We start from the raw sequence: 19,134 nt of genomic DNA, 5'->3' as shown, positions 1-19,134 counted from the left end.
CATTGAAACTGTGTTGTCATTTCTTGCCTCTATCGTGTTTTACTATGGATGGGGTCTCGCAGCAGCTGTGTCAGCTGGAGGTTTTTCGTGTTGAAACAGGGTCGTCTTCCTCTCCTCTTCAGTGAGCGGTTGAGCTGCACGCTTATAGAGATATTGGTGCTCATTGCAATAGGCCCTGAGAAAGATAAAAAAAAAAAAATAGAATACAATGATGAATGAATCCCAACAACTGAATCCAAAAGATCTGTAAGATGCTGGTAGCATCACACAGCCGTTCCCCATCTTAAACCCCCTTAAAACAAACCAGTAGTAACAGAAATGTTCCATATACAATAAAAAAAGAAACTGAACCACCACCAATTTAAGATTAATACAGTTGAATCAAATACTTATTTGCATTTCATGAAACTATCCTCATATAAGAAAAATGTGTTACGTGAAATCTGCTCCTTTGAGACGCTGGAATTTCTTGTGTTCCATATTGTAGCGAGGGACTATGTTGGCTTCCCAGTTCAGGCTATGCTGATCATGTAAACCTGGAGTAAACCCAAGGGTAGGCTCCACAGGACCAGTTGACTCTGAGCCATATGGACGCTGAATCACTGACAGTGCAGGAATGGGCTGGAAATGACAGAGAGCACTAATAAGTAAACAAAACCATGAGAGAAAAAAAAAAAAGCTTGCAGCCAGCAGTTTTGAAACTTGAAACCTCAACAGGCTTTTCAGATGCTGCTTTGATTACATAACATATTATACTTAATTTTACCAGGAAATACTCCTTTCCAAATAACTTGCATTGCCAGTAATGTGTATGTGTGTTTTTTTTTTTTGTTTGTTTGTTTTTAAAGGATTAAAATGGTTAAACTTGAAAAGGGTAAGAAGTTTACATTAACAAAAAAAAAAACACTCCACACTGCTTTACCAATATAGCCTGACACAGGACTTCAGGGACCACTGTGTAAGAGTTTGGGAGGGACGTTTCATAGACTGGCTGTAATGGTGATAATTTAAACTTGGCTTTTTTAATGCCATTTGAATTCTGTTAAAAAAATGTAGCAGGATGATGTTAATGAACAGTTTTGCCCATGTCAAGGAATTACCAACCACTGTGTTGGCTGCACATACTAGTATGATGGTAGGATGCAATAAGGTAATATGTTGGCTTAGCTCTGTATTTATCCTATCTGCACAAGTGTTATAATAAACAAACGGAATAGCTTGTAAAGTGACAATGAAGTTTTGGCTTATGGCAAAAATCCCTGTGCACAGCATTTTTTTTTTTTTTTTTTTAATTGAGAAAATGTGTACTGAGCTTCAAAAAAACATTCAGTCCTGCTCAGCAAATACCAGCCTCGTTGTTAAGGCTTGTTCATAGGACGACAAGATTCTGCTGACTCTTCTAAACACCTCACACAGCCTGAATAATTACAGGACTTTCTCATGGTTTTGGTCACATATTTGCTTTGCTCTTTCTGCGCCCAGCCATGGTTATCTTTTATATGTTAATCAAACAGATTTTCTTTTACATTACATCAAGTTTGATTGACGTTCAACGTTTGGGCCCGAAGGCCTGTCATTTAAATGCACAAAGGGCTCTAACAATGGAAATCTACACAATGGGGATCAAACCGAGTTAGTTCAGACCACCTGTAATGATTTTAGTTATATGCTTATCCTTGAATGCTATGGGATTTTAAGTTTTAGTGCCGTTTGGATTTATTTAGTTAGTTTGGATGTTTACTTTTATTTTTAACAAGACATTACTCCTGGCCTGGGCTTAGTCAAACGAATTACAACACACATTACAGATACTATAATTTGCTGTGATGTCTTGCAAAAGCACAAGCTCATAGAAACTCCCCAAGGACTCCAACCTGGGAATTCCATGCCATAACTGTTTTGCTCTAACTGACACAATAGCTTGATTGAATTTTATTAACCTACAACTAATAAACATGGTTAAAGGTTTGACAACAGCATGGAAAAAAAAGGATATTCAATTACTATGTAAACTGTACTTAATAAAACCAATACATTTCTGTAATCATATCTACTACATCTTGTCATGGTACCTATTAATCCTTTTTTTTTTTTTTGTATAATGTATTTCATCCAGATGCACACAAACGGTTACCTTCAGGACCATTCCCGGATTCCTGAGCGAATGCTTCCTTGGCTTATCCTTCAGCAGTCCTTGCAGCCTGTCCAGCTTTGCTCCATTTGTGTGTAGCTCAGACTCTGTGGAACGCCTGTAGAATTTCATACTATCTTCAGTTATGACTTTGTTCAGCCAATTGATGTATTGCTTCCGGGCATATGCAAGGTGCTCATCTTGCAAAGTATCTCCTGAAAGTGATGCATAAAAAAAATATACAATACATAAATGTATTGGTGACACTGCTGCAATAACCCTCCATGCAAACATATAAATAAAATAATTCTACACAATGTAATTAAAATGCAATACATGGGGAACAAGAAAGCCTTATCGATAATGTTGAGTTCTTGTGCATCCCTACCTGCCAAGTGTATTGTAATTGGATGTCTGGTACCAAAGAAGAGAGGGGGCTTCTTGTACAGCTCTACATCAACATGTCGTTTGCTCCACTCCCATCTGTCCCGGAGCAAGGTGGGTGCACAAGTGTTGGCATGCAGGATGTTTTCCTCCCAAGGCTGAGAAGAGGTCATGTTTAAGACATTACCAATATAAAACAGCACGCTTTATAAACAGATAGATCCAGCAGTTCAGACTTTATACAGGTAACAGGTAATGGGTTTAAGCTGAGCAGAGATCATGTGGCTCAATGTTGAAGGAAATGCACTACAGTATAAATAAACCAAATAAATAATAAAACTGCATGGATGTTTTCCACATTTTTATTATTATTATTATTATTATTATTATTATTATTATTATTAATAATAATAATAATAATAATAATAATAATAATAATAATAATAATAATAATAGGCTTACTAAACGGTGCGCACTCAGACAATACTCCCTGACTGCATCTGGGTGCTCTGGCGATATTTTTTATGGGTTTTTTTTTTAAAAAAGAATGAAAAAGTGTTTTGAACAGTGTTCTGCATTACTTCAGTTTCAAACTTGGGTGGTTTTCTGGTAACATAACTTATAATGATTTACATCCATAAATCAGTTTTCAAAGTTGGACATGAATTTATATGAGTCACAGCTTTTAATTAATTCATATTCTAAAAATGTCCCCCACCCTCAATATTAGTTATATTATCCAACAATCTTCAAGCAATCAACATAATTGTTTAAACAGATTTTAAAAGGGTAATTAATTATAGGATGATTAGATTACATAAACAATTAAAGAGCTTCAGTATAACATTTTGGAATTATCAATCATTCTGAATTAGTTATGTCACATTATGTGTTACTTGATCCCCACCAATGCTCTAACTCTTTCATACACTTGTACCCTGGGAACAAAACTGCTGTAAAACTCTATCCCTTTGCATAAATACTCAGGAATTCCCATAAAGTAACATTCCTGTTTTGCAAAGACGTTTGTGAAACCGAATATAGATCTGTCTGGGTAACCGTATAGGACGGGCTGACAGTACCTTTTTCAGCTCCTCTGCGCGTGCTTCAGAAGGTCTTCTCTCATGCTCGTTAGACTCAATGCTGCTCTTGAATCCCGGGTATGTGAAGCCGTTCCAAGTACGCCAGGCAGCCTTTGATCTGGCAGCAGCCTCTTTCAATTCATCCTCGAAATCTACAGGACTCACTGTGGCTGACTGGTACTCCTGGCAGTATGTGAACCTCCTTGATGGCTCCTAATGGGTAAATCACAAACATAAACATGAAGGGAAAACAGTGTAATGATTGCAGTGTCCCCTATTCTAAAATAAAAAAAACGTTTAAAACTGGGATAATTAAAGCTCTTTTTTTGTTTGTTTTTTTAAGTGTAAACAGGTATTAAAGTAAATGTAACCATGCAGACTAAACTATGGCAGACTAAATTAGACAGAGCCCATCAAATATTATTATAGTGTAATATAACTGAATGCCTTACTCAACCACTGCATGAGTTTTAAGCCTAGTACTGAACTGCAATCCCAATGTGCAGCAGTACAAGTGTACAAAACACAAGAAACACTGCCATATTTCGATGCAGTTCCCCTCGTCGATACCAACCTTTGCCATCTCTCTCCGTAGCAGCTCTTTTGCCTGCTCGGTGGAGTTCATTGTCTGGCAGCTGTAGTTGTGGACCTCCTTGCCCGGAGCAGGAACAGCCACAACTGTATCAGGCTTTGTTCTTCGTAACTTCCTGCTAGCTTGATGCACACAATGAATATTATCCTGCAACAGAAAGCAATGCTTCGTTTCATTAAAAACAGAAAGCTGTAACACAGGAGGAAGGTTCATTATGAAGACGTTATATATGAGAAGGTTGATTATACAGGACTGCAAACGATGACGTGATATTTAAGAAGTTAAGAGAGCAAATATGGAAATGTTATGAACATGATAGGACAGGAGTAGACACAGCTGTATGTCATTGTCAGCAACTCCAGTAACCTTCTCTCTCCACTCTTGGCAAACCATTAAATGTTCATACTTTAATATAGTTTACTAATGCTGTCATTATTCATAGTCTAAGATTACTGATTATGCACTGGCATGGTGAGTAGAATGCACAGGGTTGTTTGAACAGTGTCTTTTCCAATTGAACCAATATATCATGTGGGTCCCTGACTGTAGCATGACATGCACAATTACAGATCAATATACAAATATCAGAACCACAGTATTATTGCTTGAAGGTCAGGTAAGTATTAGACATATGACCCCTTTGCATTCCAGCAATGAGACATGAAGTCTAACCTCACGTCTGAGACATTAAAACAGAATATCCAGAACACGTCTGCCTTAACTTACATTGCCTTTAAAAATGAATGATGCACTAAAACAAATGTTTTTTTTTTCCTTTAACTACTCCTAAGAAGTTTAATTGTTAACACCTACCTGAATGAAGTCTTTGCCGATCCCTGCCTCAAGCATTATATTAATTTTCTGTTTCCATTCCACATACTTTTCATTATAATTATCTAATGGGTTGAGTTGAGTGGTTGACTTGAAGTCCGGAGATGATGGTTCCACAGCGGACTGGTTTGATGTTAGCTTTAAGTCATTCATAGTATCCAAACTTGCTTTTCTTAGTGGAATACCAAACTCTTGGCTCATTCTCAGAATCATCTCAGATGATGGGAACAGATTGTAATGCGTCACATCTTTAAGCTTGTTTAATTTGCAAATCAAATCCAATCTAAAAGAAATAATGTATATAATATTCACATGAATAGAAAAAAAAATGCAAAGAACAATATAGTGTATGGTGTGTAAGGTGTGGTTGCATTGCCCATAAAAGCATTACTTTCATATTTTTCAAGTTCGGACCACAATGTGTGGATTTTAGAAATTTTGAAACGTGTATAATCTGGCCCAGGTACCTTTAAAAAAAAATAATAATAAGGAGAACCTGCTTTTTCTTAATTTACTTACAAAAAGCAACTTTTGTTCAAACAAACTATACACAGGCGCACACGTGGTACCTTCACGCTTCTGATTTTAAAATCACAGTGAAAAATGTACGTACCTTGACAAAGCTTGGAAACACGCCTGAGGTACCATATCCCTGACATAGAGCAGAGGCTGCTTCATTATATCAGAGAGAGGTTTGTGGAGATGGACACGGCAGAGGTTGAGATCCAGGCTAGCGTACAGGCGCCGATGGAAGCACAGTTCAGAGTTATAGAGAACTTTCAACATTCTTTCCCCGGTACTGTCACACCTGTAGTTTATAAAGCACCCAAGCACAGAAATATAAGCATGCCAGAGACCTGTAACCTCTACTGTATCTCATGTTGAAAAAAAAAAAAAAACATGCATGAATTTGTGTGTTACCTTATCATCCAGTTAAACAATAAAGTGGTGATTAATTGATTAGGAACCTTTAGGAATCTGATCACCAGATTTTACTTTCACTTCAAGGTCTTTGTCCTGATTACAAAGTTTCGCTTCTGGTAAAATTGTGAGGTATGCAAAACACTATTAGTATTGTTTTACATTGCCTTTCTACTATGAACAATATTTCCCCAAAAAATTGGAGAGCACCAATTAATCATTGTATAACATACAATAGCATGTGTTCTTAAATTCAAACAATACACTAGCTGTAAGATGGGTCTCTCTTAAAATCAATGTGTCCAGGTTTGTATTTTTATTCAATGTTTATTACTGGACTTAGCACGATGGTAAAGACTTACATTATACTGTGCAACTCTACCTTGCATGCAAATAAATAAAAAATCCTACCTTGGTATATTCTCCCACAGTCTTTGAATTGCTTTATGCTTCAGCCCCTCGAGCACAAAAAGGTGAATTTCATCATCCTGAACGTGAAAACCTGTGACGATATCTAGTTCAGTGCTTTCCCTTTGCTGGGGTTTCAGCTTATAGGAATTAAAAGCAGCTTCAAGCAAGTGCTCAGGGTAGGAGTCCAGCTGAAGCGCTGCAGAATTGATCCTGCATATCTCTGAATTTAGCTTTTTGAGGGCAGAGCTGTTTAGACTATCAAAGATACAAATGATACGGCCAAATGGACAATCTGACATCTGACCTTTAATCACCTCCGACTCCAGAGGTAGTGGACAAGCTATTTCAACAGTTACTTTGAGCTGAGAGGATGAGTCCAAGTAGTGTCCCGCCGGCAAAGCAGGGTCCTGTGGACCATCTACAGAACCGGGATATCCCACAATCCTCCCAGACCCTCCAATACCACGGATGCCTGTAGGATCTGGAAGTGGTGAAGCGTGAATGGGCAGTGTCACTTTCAAACGCTTTTCCCCATATAACAGATCAGAAAGGTCTAACTTTGCAACGCCATACGGATTGTACAATTTATCCTTGTCTGTAAATGGATTGTGGGTTGTGCGCTGGCTACTCACAAGGCCCACACTGCTTATTTTTGCATCTTCGGGCTCAGTTCCGAACAAAGCTGACTTTTTCATTGTTTCTTCCATCTTCTTGTCCCTGTCGTGGATCTCGATCTCAATGGGAGTTCCGCGGAGGTACTCTCGGAATTCTCCCTTTCCCAGCAGGCCTGTAAAAATAACGTTGACGTCTTTGAAGTACACGTGTGTCCCATGTTCGCGGCTTGCAGTCCTGTGGTCAGTCAGATTATAAAATTGATATCTGCAATACACTGGAGCACATTTTACCTAGAAAGAAAAACAATACACATGAAAACAAAAATAGGTGCTAAATATACAAACTAAGTTTCACAATACGTAAAGCTTTTCTCTAGATATACAGTATTTAAAACACCAGCGCTTGACTTTACTGATGTACATGCAGGTCCCTCAATATGCACTTCCAAACATGCAGTTTCTCAACATGTATTTATGAATCACATATTTGAATAAACAATTAGATGAGTGCACAAACAATGAGAGTACTATTTGAATGTTTTGAATTTGTGTAGTATAATATTTTAATACACAGTAAATCTTGGCTTTGATTTGTAACTTCAAAGAGGAAACAAAGTCATATGGAATGTTTTATAGATGTTCGGTAGGCGTACCAAAAATAACAGCCCAAAGTGATTTTGCATTTAGGATAAATATATTTTACTAAGGCAGGCTTATTCCATTTCAGTTGAGGAATGTTCTAATAAAGCATCTGTATTATTGATTTACTACAATAAATCTGACAGTGATTACTTAGATTTGTAGGTAAACAGGGGGAAGTTATAATTTCAAAGAAATCCGCCATGCTGATATTAATTTACATGGACTGTCTAAAGTCAACCAACCTTTACTCTGTGATACAAGTGATTTACAAAGATGGTCATATTTTATTGCATTAAATAGAATTGAGGGAGTGGCTTGCAGTCAGGTTTGTTTTCAAACCACATGGGAGAAAAGAGTAATAAAAAACAACAGCAGAAGATACAAAAGTTGATGTCATGTCATAAAGTATTATTTAGTATTACAAAAGTTTAGTAAAAAAAAAAATTATATATATACATACATTTTAAAAAATACACATTTTTTAATATGGATTGAATATTAAAAAATAATAGAAATGTTAATGTTTAACCTTGAAATGCTTTTCTAGAAAAAGTACCTTCAGTTCATGAATAGGAACCGGGCGTGTTGGCAAACATGTGCAAGACTCTATTTTGATAACAAGAGGGTTCAATTCTTGTTTTAGTTCCTCCGAAATGAGTGGCTGTTCAATAGAAACAGTACAAAAGCCATCCAGGATTGCAGGAGATAAACTATACAGGCAATCTGTCACTGATTTATTTCCTGAAAAACAAAGGTTCATCATTTTAATGTAACTTTACTATAATACACACACACACACACACACATATATATATATATATATATATATATATATATATATATTTGTCTGGCTGGCTCCGATTTATGACTTTGGGGCTGCTTTTCACAAGAAAAGCTTCTCATCAAGGTCACCCACTGTGGCAGTGAGTGAAAACACATCAAAAGAAAGTAGTGAAGTAGACTGGCTAAATCTGGTGCCAGTCTGTAGACAATTAGATTCCAGCACTACCCCCCCACCCCCAAGCAAACATCAAAGTCTTGCAGCAAGGACCAGCCTCTACATGAGCATCGTTAAACATTCTTACAAAAGGCAGGAGGATTCAGGAAGTGTAACATGTGTTGTTAATTTGCTGCAGGATGTGCTGTTCTGCTGGAACATTTGTTACGATAGAAATCGAGAGTTTCAAACCAGACCACTACTTTTTGCTTTAAATGTTTAAAAATAATAAATACAATTTCAAAAATACAGATTTAGAAAAAATAACTCTGGACTCTGGATGGAGTGCCCCCAAGTTGTTTTAAATACTAGTGGCATAAAATAAGGATGCTCCTGTGTGAACAATTAAATGCTTTTCCTGTTAACCACTAGACCCCACCCAAACAGACTTTAGCTTCAACACCAGTGTAATTGTTAGGACAACCAGTAGTGAATATACAGGTACCTGCAAGCAGATGAACTGGGTCCAGGTGTACTGATGCACTGCCATTCTTCTTCATCAGTCCTGTCATTGACAGTGCTGCTTGTGCTCCTCTGCGCACATACTTGTTTCTGCCTGAAGATGGTACCTTTTCTTTAACTGGAACTGTACCTGAAACTGTTAAGCAACACAACAAATCCACAACTATCTTGTTTTGTTGTTTCTTTGTTTTTTAAATCTTGCCTAACCACATTTCTGACCATGATCAACCTCAAGAATTATTTATTTGAAAAATGTTGCTTGTTTTAGTATTTTTAAGGAGGTCTCAGAAAGGCTATTCTTGTCATGAAAACGAACACCTACCTTTCTTGAACAGTTATATATACAGCAGTACTGTTAAGAGGATAGATTTACTAAGCTTCTGTACCAGTTGCAAAGTTTGCTGCACTTTTTTTTCTAAGTGGAATAAAAAATAAATTGGTATAAAAAGCATTCCATGTTGGGGAGTCCCTCGTGGCTCAGCTTGTAAAACCGCGGCCACTTGGAGAGTAGAGCGAGCCATTAGAGAGTGCTTTGAATCTCATTCCCACCAAGGTGCTGATACTGGGTAGTGAACCACAGAGAGCTCGGCATTGGCCTTGGCGGTCCCAAGGGGTTAAGGAGGGAGATCCGCTAATTAGGTTCGGCAGGGTCGCAGCAGTGAGGCAATATTTGAATAGGGCAATTCAATTAAGGTAAGAAAAAAAGGGGGGTGAAGTGTAGAATTTTAGACATCGCAAGATTTTAACTCCATATTGCTATGAGTGGAGCATGGTGCAAAACTTCAAAACCACATAGTATTATAAAAATAACCTAAGATGCTTGCATCAAAAGCTGCTTCCCCACAACTACTGTCTTATTATGTGTATGTCAATCGATCCCACAAGGTAGCATATCAAAACTTAGTTACAAGACTAATGCTTTATAGTGGATCACCCTGCCAGGGCATATCCACCATTACAATGAGAAAAAATACTACATCTAACAAATTTAAATCATCAGGGGTTCACGTAATCCAGTTTACTAAATCCCTAAAAAGGCATTTTTATTTCTTCTGTAATAGAAAACACCAGAGGGGAGTTGTGCTCACTCCAGGAACCAAACTTTAATAATCTTGCCTAATCTAACAATCTCAAATCCCCCTGCAACCCTGCAAAAACGTTCCTCTTACTCATAGCATAAAAGACCACACGATTGTTGAATACTAAATCTCTTTTACGGGTTTGGAATTAAAACTTATTCTCAGCATAATATCTCAAGGTTAGGGGGTGGATATCATTTATTCACCACCCACAAAGGATATAAATGTGACAATCACAGGAGGAAATAGCTCTCTTACCCAGAAAACAATACAGTATATTCCATGCCTAACATTTAAGCCACTTATTATACAACATAACTTAAAATAACATGTACTTGCTTTGCTACCAGATGTAAGCATACAAATCCCTGTGTTTAAAAAATACTTACTGAGCACTGTCTTGCTGTTTTTCTTTATTGAGTTAGGCGATGGATCGATAAGGGCCTTTTTCTGTGCTGCAGTACTTGTAGTAGATACAGTCTGTTTTGGGATTGCTTTGAGTTTAGCAGTCCTGGTATCAAGCACAGCTGCTTCTTGCTCACCCAAAAAACTGTGTGATGAAAAATGGAAGAGAAAAAGCAGATCAATATTTTATCATCTTTCAGGTCACAGATAAAATTGGTAGTCTCACATAAGACCACAATGGACAGCCAATGTTCACATAACAAAAGTACTGCAAAATTCTACTTTTGAACATGCTCAGGAACACAATTATCAGCACTGTAGCAATGGCAGTGTTCAGATTTAACACAGACAGCAGAAAATAATGTTCTGGTATGCAATTCCTTCAAGAACTTTTTTATTTTAATGATGCATTTGCAACTGTACCACCATATAAAGTGCAGGAGTAACATTGCATTTTTACTAGCTATACTCTCGCTAGTATCACCAATGTCATGCAAACAAGTATTACAAAATTAAACCATGTGCAAGTCAGTGTGATTTAAGAATCCAAACTTAGTGTTGACAGGATGTAAAGTAATTTTCCCTTAGCTTGTAGGAGTCAACATCAGCTGTTTTATATTATGTGGGGAAAACAAGAGTTTCACCAGAGCTGTTTGTTGTTTCATTCAGAGACACTATAACCCGTCTTTGCACACTACTTATTATTATTATTATTATTATTATTATTTATTTCTTAGCAGACGCCCTTATCCAGGGCGACTTACAATTGTTACAAGATATCACATTATACATTATTTCACATTATACAGATATCACATTATTTTACATACAATTACCCATTTATACAGTTGGGTTTTTACTGGAGCAATCTAGGTAAAGTACCTTGCTCAAGGGTACAACAGCAGTGTCCCCCACTGGGGATTGAACCCACAACCCTCCGGTCAAGAGTCCAGAGCCCTAACCACTACTCCACACTGCTGCCCCTACTTACATGCAATCTGTCAGTTACAGGGCCCCTAAATTATGGAACGATCTGCTCTCAAGCCAGCAATATGTGCTCTCAGTTAAATAAAGAAAAATACAAATAGTACAACAGTACATTTTAATCTAACTCAAAGTATAGAGGGAATGAGCACAATTAACACTTTCTTAAACCAGTTTGAGTGCTAGACGCCCAAGTCACTTTTTACAGTATTTAAACAGATACAGGTAATTTACTATTTCACATACAAGAAACACTGATAACTGTGCATTCAATTTGAACCCAATATCTTGAACAATCTTAAAGTTAAAAAAACAAAGAAACACAGTCCATAACATGGGATGCAAACTGCATACTGAGAACCTAAACATCTGGTAGAGTTATTAAGTTAGAGGTCAAAGTTGAGTTGCTCTGAAATGGGAGTGTAATCATGACAAATTCAGTACAAACAGATGGCTGTAATTATGACCAGTGAATTGAGCCTAGTTCAAGTGTAGCAGTGACTTCTCTAGTTGTAAACAATGAAAATTCCTTACCTCTGTGGTGAACTGTCGTCTGCGTCTGAAGCGACAGATAAAGCAGTCTGCATACCAGTAAGGGAAGAGGCAATGCCAACTTCTCCTGTAAAAAATGTACAGAAAAGAGAACTGACAGCTTCACTGTTTATGCAGTAAACGTAACAAAGCAGGACTTACACTGGTTGGGAATAACAGCAAGTATTACTGACAACATAACAGAGATGCTGGCGAACAAGACTCAAGATCAGGGGAAAAGTTAGTGAAGATCAATAGGTAAGTAGTTCAAATTGGAAAGAAAAGAAAAAAAAAGCTGGTCTCTATGAAGTTCAAAACCACATACTGGTACATTTTGAAAGGAATTTACTTCATCCTCCTCCAGAAGGTTAAGGAGTGAAACACAGCACTTGTAATGTACCAGAAATATTCTCCAGTAACTGAAACTCAAGACCCATGATAGTGTACCTTAATATTTGGTCTGGTCATTATCAAGTACATCTACCATGTAGGTGACACAATTTTGTTTTTAAAACAACCTCCAGTAAAACAGCTTCCTTGCTATATCCAGGATCTCGATGAGACCAAGGACTGATATCAGGGGGTTTTCCCCATAAAAGTCCCATACGACTATTGATCATTCTATGAACAATTGAAACCAACTTATGGCCGAAAGGAAAAAGAGTGGCTGTAGACAATGATGACAACTGAAAGGTGTCAAATAATACGCACAATATCCCAAACACATTCTTACCTGTCTCAAAGCTCAACTCTGACACTTTCCTGTCATCTCTAAAGCTGTTATCTTTATTGCCTGTGAAGCTTGGCTTTGGCTGACTCTTACGAAACAGCTTTCTGTGTTTCATTATCAGTTGTTTTACACCACCTAAAACCAAAAGGACAAAAAAACACTGTTATTAACAACTTAAATTAAAATAGTAATGTACCTTATACAATAAGAATAAAATAATAATGTGACGTGAACAAGTTTTAAACAAGACAGTACAAAACGAATGCACTGATAAACAGTCATTTCTAGCTTCTTAAACAAAGGTTTCGCTTTTTATTAGATTTTTTATTACATTTAATGTGCATAGTTTAAAAGCTTACCAATCATATGATGTGCTCAATATGATAATCTAATACAGTTTTGAATCGCAAGCCCCCAGCAGATCCTGATAATGATTAACAGATTAGATTGTGATGCAGCCTAGTGCCTGCAGTACTTGGCTTTCAGAAATCGCACACAACACTCTCAGAGAAAATAGATATTTAAGTGTAGAAAGCTAATTGTACAATGCTCAATGGCACTTGGATACTATATCAGGGCAACTACCAGCAATACATCTTTGTAAAACTAAACCACAATTAATATGTATGATTATAAAAAATATAATTAAAAATGCACATGTGAAATGTCCGAAGAGTAACAAATCATTCATTTCAGTTCACTGATCTAGTAGGTTACATTTTGTAAGGCCTTCCTTGGCCAAACGAACACACCTTTGGGTCACACTTGGACTAGAAGACCGCATTTCCAATATCGATGCTTCAACAAGAACATACTCACCCACATTCTCAGGGTCCTCTCCATTTGTTCCCTGTGGTAGTCTGAAGGCTTTGGGTTTGTCACACCTGGCCTTTGTAGACAATCTGTCTTTAGTGTCCCATATCTTGAAGACTATTTTGTGAGAGGTAAGTCTGATCAATAATTCTTTATTGACTTTAATCTCCTTTGACTGGCTCCAGGAAAGCCATGTCAGGTTTCCTTCATGCCATGGTTTTACAACCTGAAAAGAAAATACAGTAAATGAAAGCAAGGTACATAACAAATACTGTAAATACTGATGATCGACGTTTTCATGCCATTGACAGCTATACACTTGTATTGACAGCTATTGGGGGATGAGGTTTATTAACATTTTTCATGTACATTTCTTATAAGGACATATAATAAAAAGCCTACCATTTAATAAAGTGTAATGTTTACATATACAAATGTGCAAAATGTGATGCCATGGCTACAAGCACTTTGTTTTTTTCTAGAACACCAATTTAATGAATAAATCTGCAAACAGCTTAATTTCAAAAGGAACTGAATTAGTAGAAATACAATCTTCCAAGGCAGTAACTCAAAACAGGGCCTGTCTTCAATGTTTTAAAACATTTATATAGAGATAAAGAGCTAGCATGACTTTTCAGTTGCAGTGTTGTTGTCAACTGTGAAAGGGGAGAAGATACAACACTATCCTACAATGCACACGTCTCATCACACAGCTAATTAAGTGCCACTAAGGCTCACTGCAGTTCATTAAGTATTTGTATTTGAAATGCACTTTCAATTGATATTGATATAGATTTGAATTTACATTGTGTTTCCCCAATTAATTTCAAGTAGTCCATTTTAAACCATATACAAAACAACTACTTCCTAAAATAATACGGTAGCCAAGTTGTCCTATACTTTAAAAACAAGGACTTAGTCTATGTCTGACAAAAACTGGATAATTTAGCATTAGCATACATTCTTCTATATTATTTATATAAAAATAATGGGTATAATTGAAATATACTGTAAATACTATTTAGACTTTGGAATTGAGGAACATTAATAGAAAAGGTTTAAGTCTACAATAAATGTAAACAGAAATCTTCATAACACGCAGCTGCAGGAAGAGTGTTAATCCATTGTAAACATTAAGATTGGAGTTTCTCTGATCCTGCCCATAAGAAACTTCAAAACAAGACTTTTGGTTCAGTAAGCTCAAGTAATTATTTAAAGACATGCACCAATGTATACCTGACAACCAAGAGGTTAAACATCTATTTGATCTGTGCCTTTTCTCTCTTATAACTAAAGGCTTTCAAACAACCTGGGTACTGGAGCAATCACAGATAATAATCTCCTTATGGCAACACCTGCATTTATTATTCTAAGTTATTATAGTCACTTGCAATGGAAATTTAAAAGTGCAAAATAAATGTAGCTGTGTTTTTTGTACAAAACTTTTTTTCCCCCCCTGTACGGCAACACATAATGTACTGCATATGAAAAATTCTGTCTTGTGAGGCTGGATTTAAGAGAGAGAGAGAGAGAGAGAGAGAGAGAGAGAGAGAGAGAGAGAGGGGGGGGGGGGGGGGGGGGTGGCTAAGCACTGTGTCATTTTTTTGTAGGTTCCATCCCTGTGCCAACCTCTGGGTCTGCTCTCTGTCCAAAAAGACACATTAAAACAATTAGACATGCAGAAAAACGAAGCAAATGTTACAAGAAAACTAGCATAAAAAAACATGAATCCAAACACTGCTGTCTAAACCCGAGTTGTTTTTTGATATTTTGTAAAACATTGACAGACCTTCTGTCTTTCTTTGTTTAAGCCTTTACAAGATGTCAAGTTCATATCAACATGCAGTACTCAAAAATGTGCACGAAAAAAAAGTTTCATTGCACAAAAGATTTAACAATGACAACTTTTTTGTTTTCGTCCAAGAAACAACTAAAAACCTTGCAGATTTTTTTTTTTTTTTACCATAGTTTCATTCTCCATGAAAATCTTTGCAGCCATGCCATACATCACTATGTCCACTTTCATTGGCTCGGGGTCACCTGGGAGAAGTATGTATTCCATGTGGTAGTAACTCTGAGCTTTGGGAGCTTCGGCTGTGTTACTGGATTTATTTTCCTTTATTTTTCCTTTCTTTAATGCATTGCTTTCACTGCTCTGCTCTTCTTGCCCTGATGAGACAAGACATTTATGTTATTTTCATATGCGGCTTCAGTCATGAAATAGGTGTCTAGTAAAACATATGTTTTTCTTCTGGCAGGAGACATCTAGCAGGTCGAGACACCAGAAAACAGAAACCTGATGTTAGAGTTACCACCATGGGTTAAAGGGAGCGTTGTAACTCAGCATGACCACTGCATGTCTGCACAGTTCTTTCACTTATATATTCCTTTTAGAATCAGCAGTGCAAACTTTTTTTTTTTTGTTTGTTTTTTAATTTAAAAACCACACAGTATAATGATTAACAATCAATTTAAAAAAAAAAAAAAAAACATTAAAATATCTCTCTATATAATGATATAGTGCCTCATACCTTTAGGAATTGCTATTGCAAAAGACACTGTACAAGTAACAACATGACATGGGCCGGATGGTTCATTAATTATTTGCATGGAACTCTCTGTCACTTGTGCATGGATTTGTGACGTGGACTCGGACTGTGGAGGTGCTGGACTTCCACCAGCTCCCCTTGCGCTGCCTGATAATGAAACCTCCCTCTCAGACTCTCGCTCCCCATCATCTGTAGCTATCCCACTGTCATACTCTATGGGAGACTGGAATTCCGGAGAAGCTACGGCGTTAAAGCCCTCAGACAGCAGCGGTTTTTCTGCATCACTGGACTCCATTTGTAATACAGAGTTCCTTGGACAGCAGCAGCAGCTTCTGGTGTAAAAAACAGAACGACAGATAGAAAGAAGCCCAGGATAATCTGGAACGTAAAACATATATTTATATATTAAATGCTTAAATAATTTGTTTAAAACTACGTCTGTACAACTGCCACTCCAAGTATCTTTAATTATAAAAATCACTCAGTGCAAACCACATTTTTGACAGGAATTGAACACAAATAAACAAATAAAACCTACTATTGTAATCTACATAAACTGCGAATCTGTAAACATTTTTTTTTTTACCTTCTGTTTACTATCTTTTCTTTCTTGACTAAGATTGAATGTTATTTGTTATGAACTCGTCCAGTCAAGGCTGCGTGCAGTGCCTACCTTTCCTTCTTCACACAGGTGAGGTGAATTGTTGCAAAACTTTTTACCACGAATCAAACTTTCCGATAGCAACTAGCCGCATAACTTCTCAAACAACGTAGAGAAGCTCAGCCAATTTCAGCAGCACCATCTAGTTCCACCAAACAAACCATTTGCGCCTTCAGAGTTTTTCTGGAAACGTTTTGCTTATGTAGATTAAACACCGATTAGGATTTTAATTATTATACATTTTACACTATGCTTGGATTTGTTGTATAATAAAAAGTCTTTACTTCCTGTCTGGCGGAATAATTCGTGTAAATCGTCTAGCTGTTGCTATAAACGTTGCTAAGGCAACATGGGTGACAATGGGATTCCACGAAAGGTGACTGATTAAACAGACTTTGCAACGCGCCTCTCTCTCCCTTTTTGCAATTATTAAATCCGAGACAGAAATTATCTGAATTTAATATGAGTGACAGTGACTTTTTTTCACTGCGCGTATTCCCCGTGTGTATGTGCATTGCCTACGTTCCTAAGTTTTATAACTTGATATAGTGGTTAACTTTATTTTAATAAAACGTTTCCATTATATTTAAATTAACACACTATGACAAGGCTACTCTAATGATGTCAAAATCTGTATATTTTATAGTCGTTTAATTTAGGACGAATATAAATGTATGGAATAGTTCTGAAATCTTTATTAAATAATTTCTGACAAGCACTACTATACTTCACAGCATTGCAGCCTTTATTAAAACATTGTGTTTGACATTATGGCATCTTATTTGTTGTGTATCATGATGTCTGTTATTCACTGAATAAGCTAATTAGGCAGAGGCTGTTACTAATATATATTTTCTTCACTCTCCAATGTACTTTTGCCTATTATGTTCATGGTGTGTGATTTAATGAACGCATTGTTGAAATATAAAATAAACATGTGGTTTGCATTGTTGATAAGTTTTCTACTTAAAGGTCAAACAGAATTAATGGGTGGTGATGAGATACATTTTTTAGAAAGACCGACATGATCATAAATAACTATTTTAAAAGGCCATATGTGCTGAGGCTCTAAACGCAATAGGCCCATCTGTCTTTAGTGGACTATCAGAGTACAATAAATGACCAACTGGCTGTCTGTTTAAAATATAGCCTAATAATAATAATACAAAATGTTTTAATATAAAAACACGATATACTGATTGCATTAGCCACAGCTAAAAGGAACAAACAACTTACAAAGCCAAAAATCAATGTTAATTTAATCAAAATACATTACTGTTCTTATATTTCCAAACAGCGCAAATGTTCTGTCGCTACCAAAAAAAAAAAGTTCCTGGCAAAGATATAGAGGGTTTTACTGTAGCCAAACCCTCTTTCAGATTGAACTTTACTTACAACCCTGAGATTCATGTGTTTACTTCAAGCTCCTTTTCACCCTGAAAATAGCAGATGGATATTGAGAGGGTCCAACAAAGAACCAAATGCCCGTCATGTTGGTGCTTTACTTTCCCGAATCTGAGCGAGAGAAAAAAAATCAATAACAGCAACTCGTGTGGATAGAAGCGCAGGTGTTGTAGGGAAATTTATGTTGGCATGTGTATAGTATGACAAATTCTGTCAGTCTTTAAATCAATTATTTGCACTTTGGGGACACTTTTGCCATTTAAAATAAGAGAGCCAAGCTGCTCGAATAAATTGATCAATATTTTTGGTCAAACCCCCTTTTCAACCCTTGTCAGTAGTGAGTACAATATGTATATATGGTAATATTACTGTCGCCACTTATTATAAAGACAGCCATCCATTTGAATTATTCCGTCAGAGTAGTTTGCTGGTTATACAATTTCGTGCAACTTTCCATTTCTTAAACTACATATTTATTTTGATCACGTGGGGAAACAAAAGATAAAAAAAACTCCCTTCCCTTTTACTAAATATGCAGAGCAAAAAAAAAACAAAAAAACGCACGCACTCCATTGTTGCAGATTTGTTTCATCAGACAATACAATGCACTGAATACAGTGGGGTTGGCTGAGATTGCAGCTGGCTGAATATTAAACTAGTTACATATAAGTAGCGTGGCAGCAGGTGCAGTTGGTACACATTGTCTGTTGTACCTTGATGTTTCAATTCACAATGACATCATGTATCCGTGAAAGGCAGCAGATTGGAAAATAAATGCATTCCACGACAGTTTAAAGATCAACGCCTTTTTTTGTATGTTGTTAATAAATGACCCTGTCTGAATACAACGCCGGTTTGGAACGCTGCACACACCTACATCATATAGTCTTGCAGCTTTGCAACACGCATTT

The 19,134-nt window shown here is 36.7% G+C and overlaps 1 protein-coding gene across 4 annotated transcripts; it reads right to left on the bottom strand.

The window, feature by feature from the left end:
• Window positions 1–23: 23 nt before the first annotated feature.
• cfap92 (cilia and flagella associated protein 92 (putative)) lies at window positions 24–17,112 on the bottom strand. Of its 4 annotated transcripts, none has more exons than XM_058999830.1 (18): window positions 16,832–17,111; window positions 16,141–16,536; window positions 15,573–15,778; window positions 13,616–13,835; window positions 12,800–12,931; window positions 12,070–12,154; window positions 10,536–10,696; window positions 9,051–9,203; window positions 8,165–8,349; window positions 6,353–7,257; window positions 5,634–5,828; window positions 5,003–5,303; window positions 4,172–4,336; window positions 3,598–3,810; window positions 2,520–2,673; window positions 2,135–2,346; window positions 437–621; window positions 43–175 (listed from the first exon to the last, which is right to left on the bottom strand). In XM_058999830.1, exons 2-18 carry the CDS (start codon window positions 16,451–16,453, stop codon window positions 43–45), a joined length of 3,918 nt encoding a protein of 1,305 aa, XP_058855813.1. In that variant the 5' UTR covers window positions 16,454–16,536; window positions 16,832–17,111. The 4 variants fall into 4 exon arrangements, with proteins under 4 accessions (XP_058855815.1, XP_058855813.1, XP_058855812.1 ...); XM_058999829.1 differs by having other exon boundaries at window positions 16,141–16,490; XM_058999831.1 differs by having other exon boundaries at window positions 16,141–16,490; window positions 16,745–16,836.
• Window positions 17,113–19,134: the final 2,022 nt, after the last annotated feature.

The sequence above is a fragment of the Acipenser ruthenus genome, chromosome 25, assembly GCF_902713425.1.
Source record: "Acipenser ruthenus chromosome 25, fAciRut3.2 maternal haplotype, whole genome shotgun sequence".
NCBI lineage: Eukaryota > Metazoa > Chordata > Actinopteri > Acipenseriformes > Acipenseridae > Acipenser > Acipenser ruthenus.
The sequence above is the reverse complement of the archived record's forward strand: the minus strand, read 5'-3'. Positions and strand labels throughout refer to the sequence as shown.

Coding starts and splice junctions, on each gene's coding strand:
- cfap92 (XM_058999830.1), bottom strand. CDS start 16,453: ATGGAGTCCAGTGATGCAGAAAAACCGCTGCTGTCTGAGGGCTTTAAC. Junction 12,155..12,799: donor AGAGTTGAGCTTTGAGACAG/GTAAGAATGTGT, acceptor CATTTTTTACAG/GAGAAGTTGGCATTGCCTCT. Junction 176..436: donor CTCAAAGGAGCAGATTTCAC/GTAACACATTTT, acceptor TATCTTTCTCAG/GGCCTATTGCAATGAGCACC.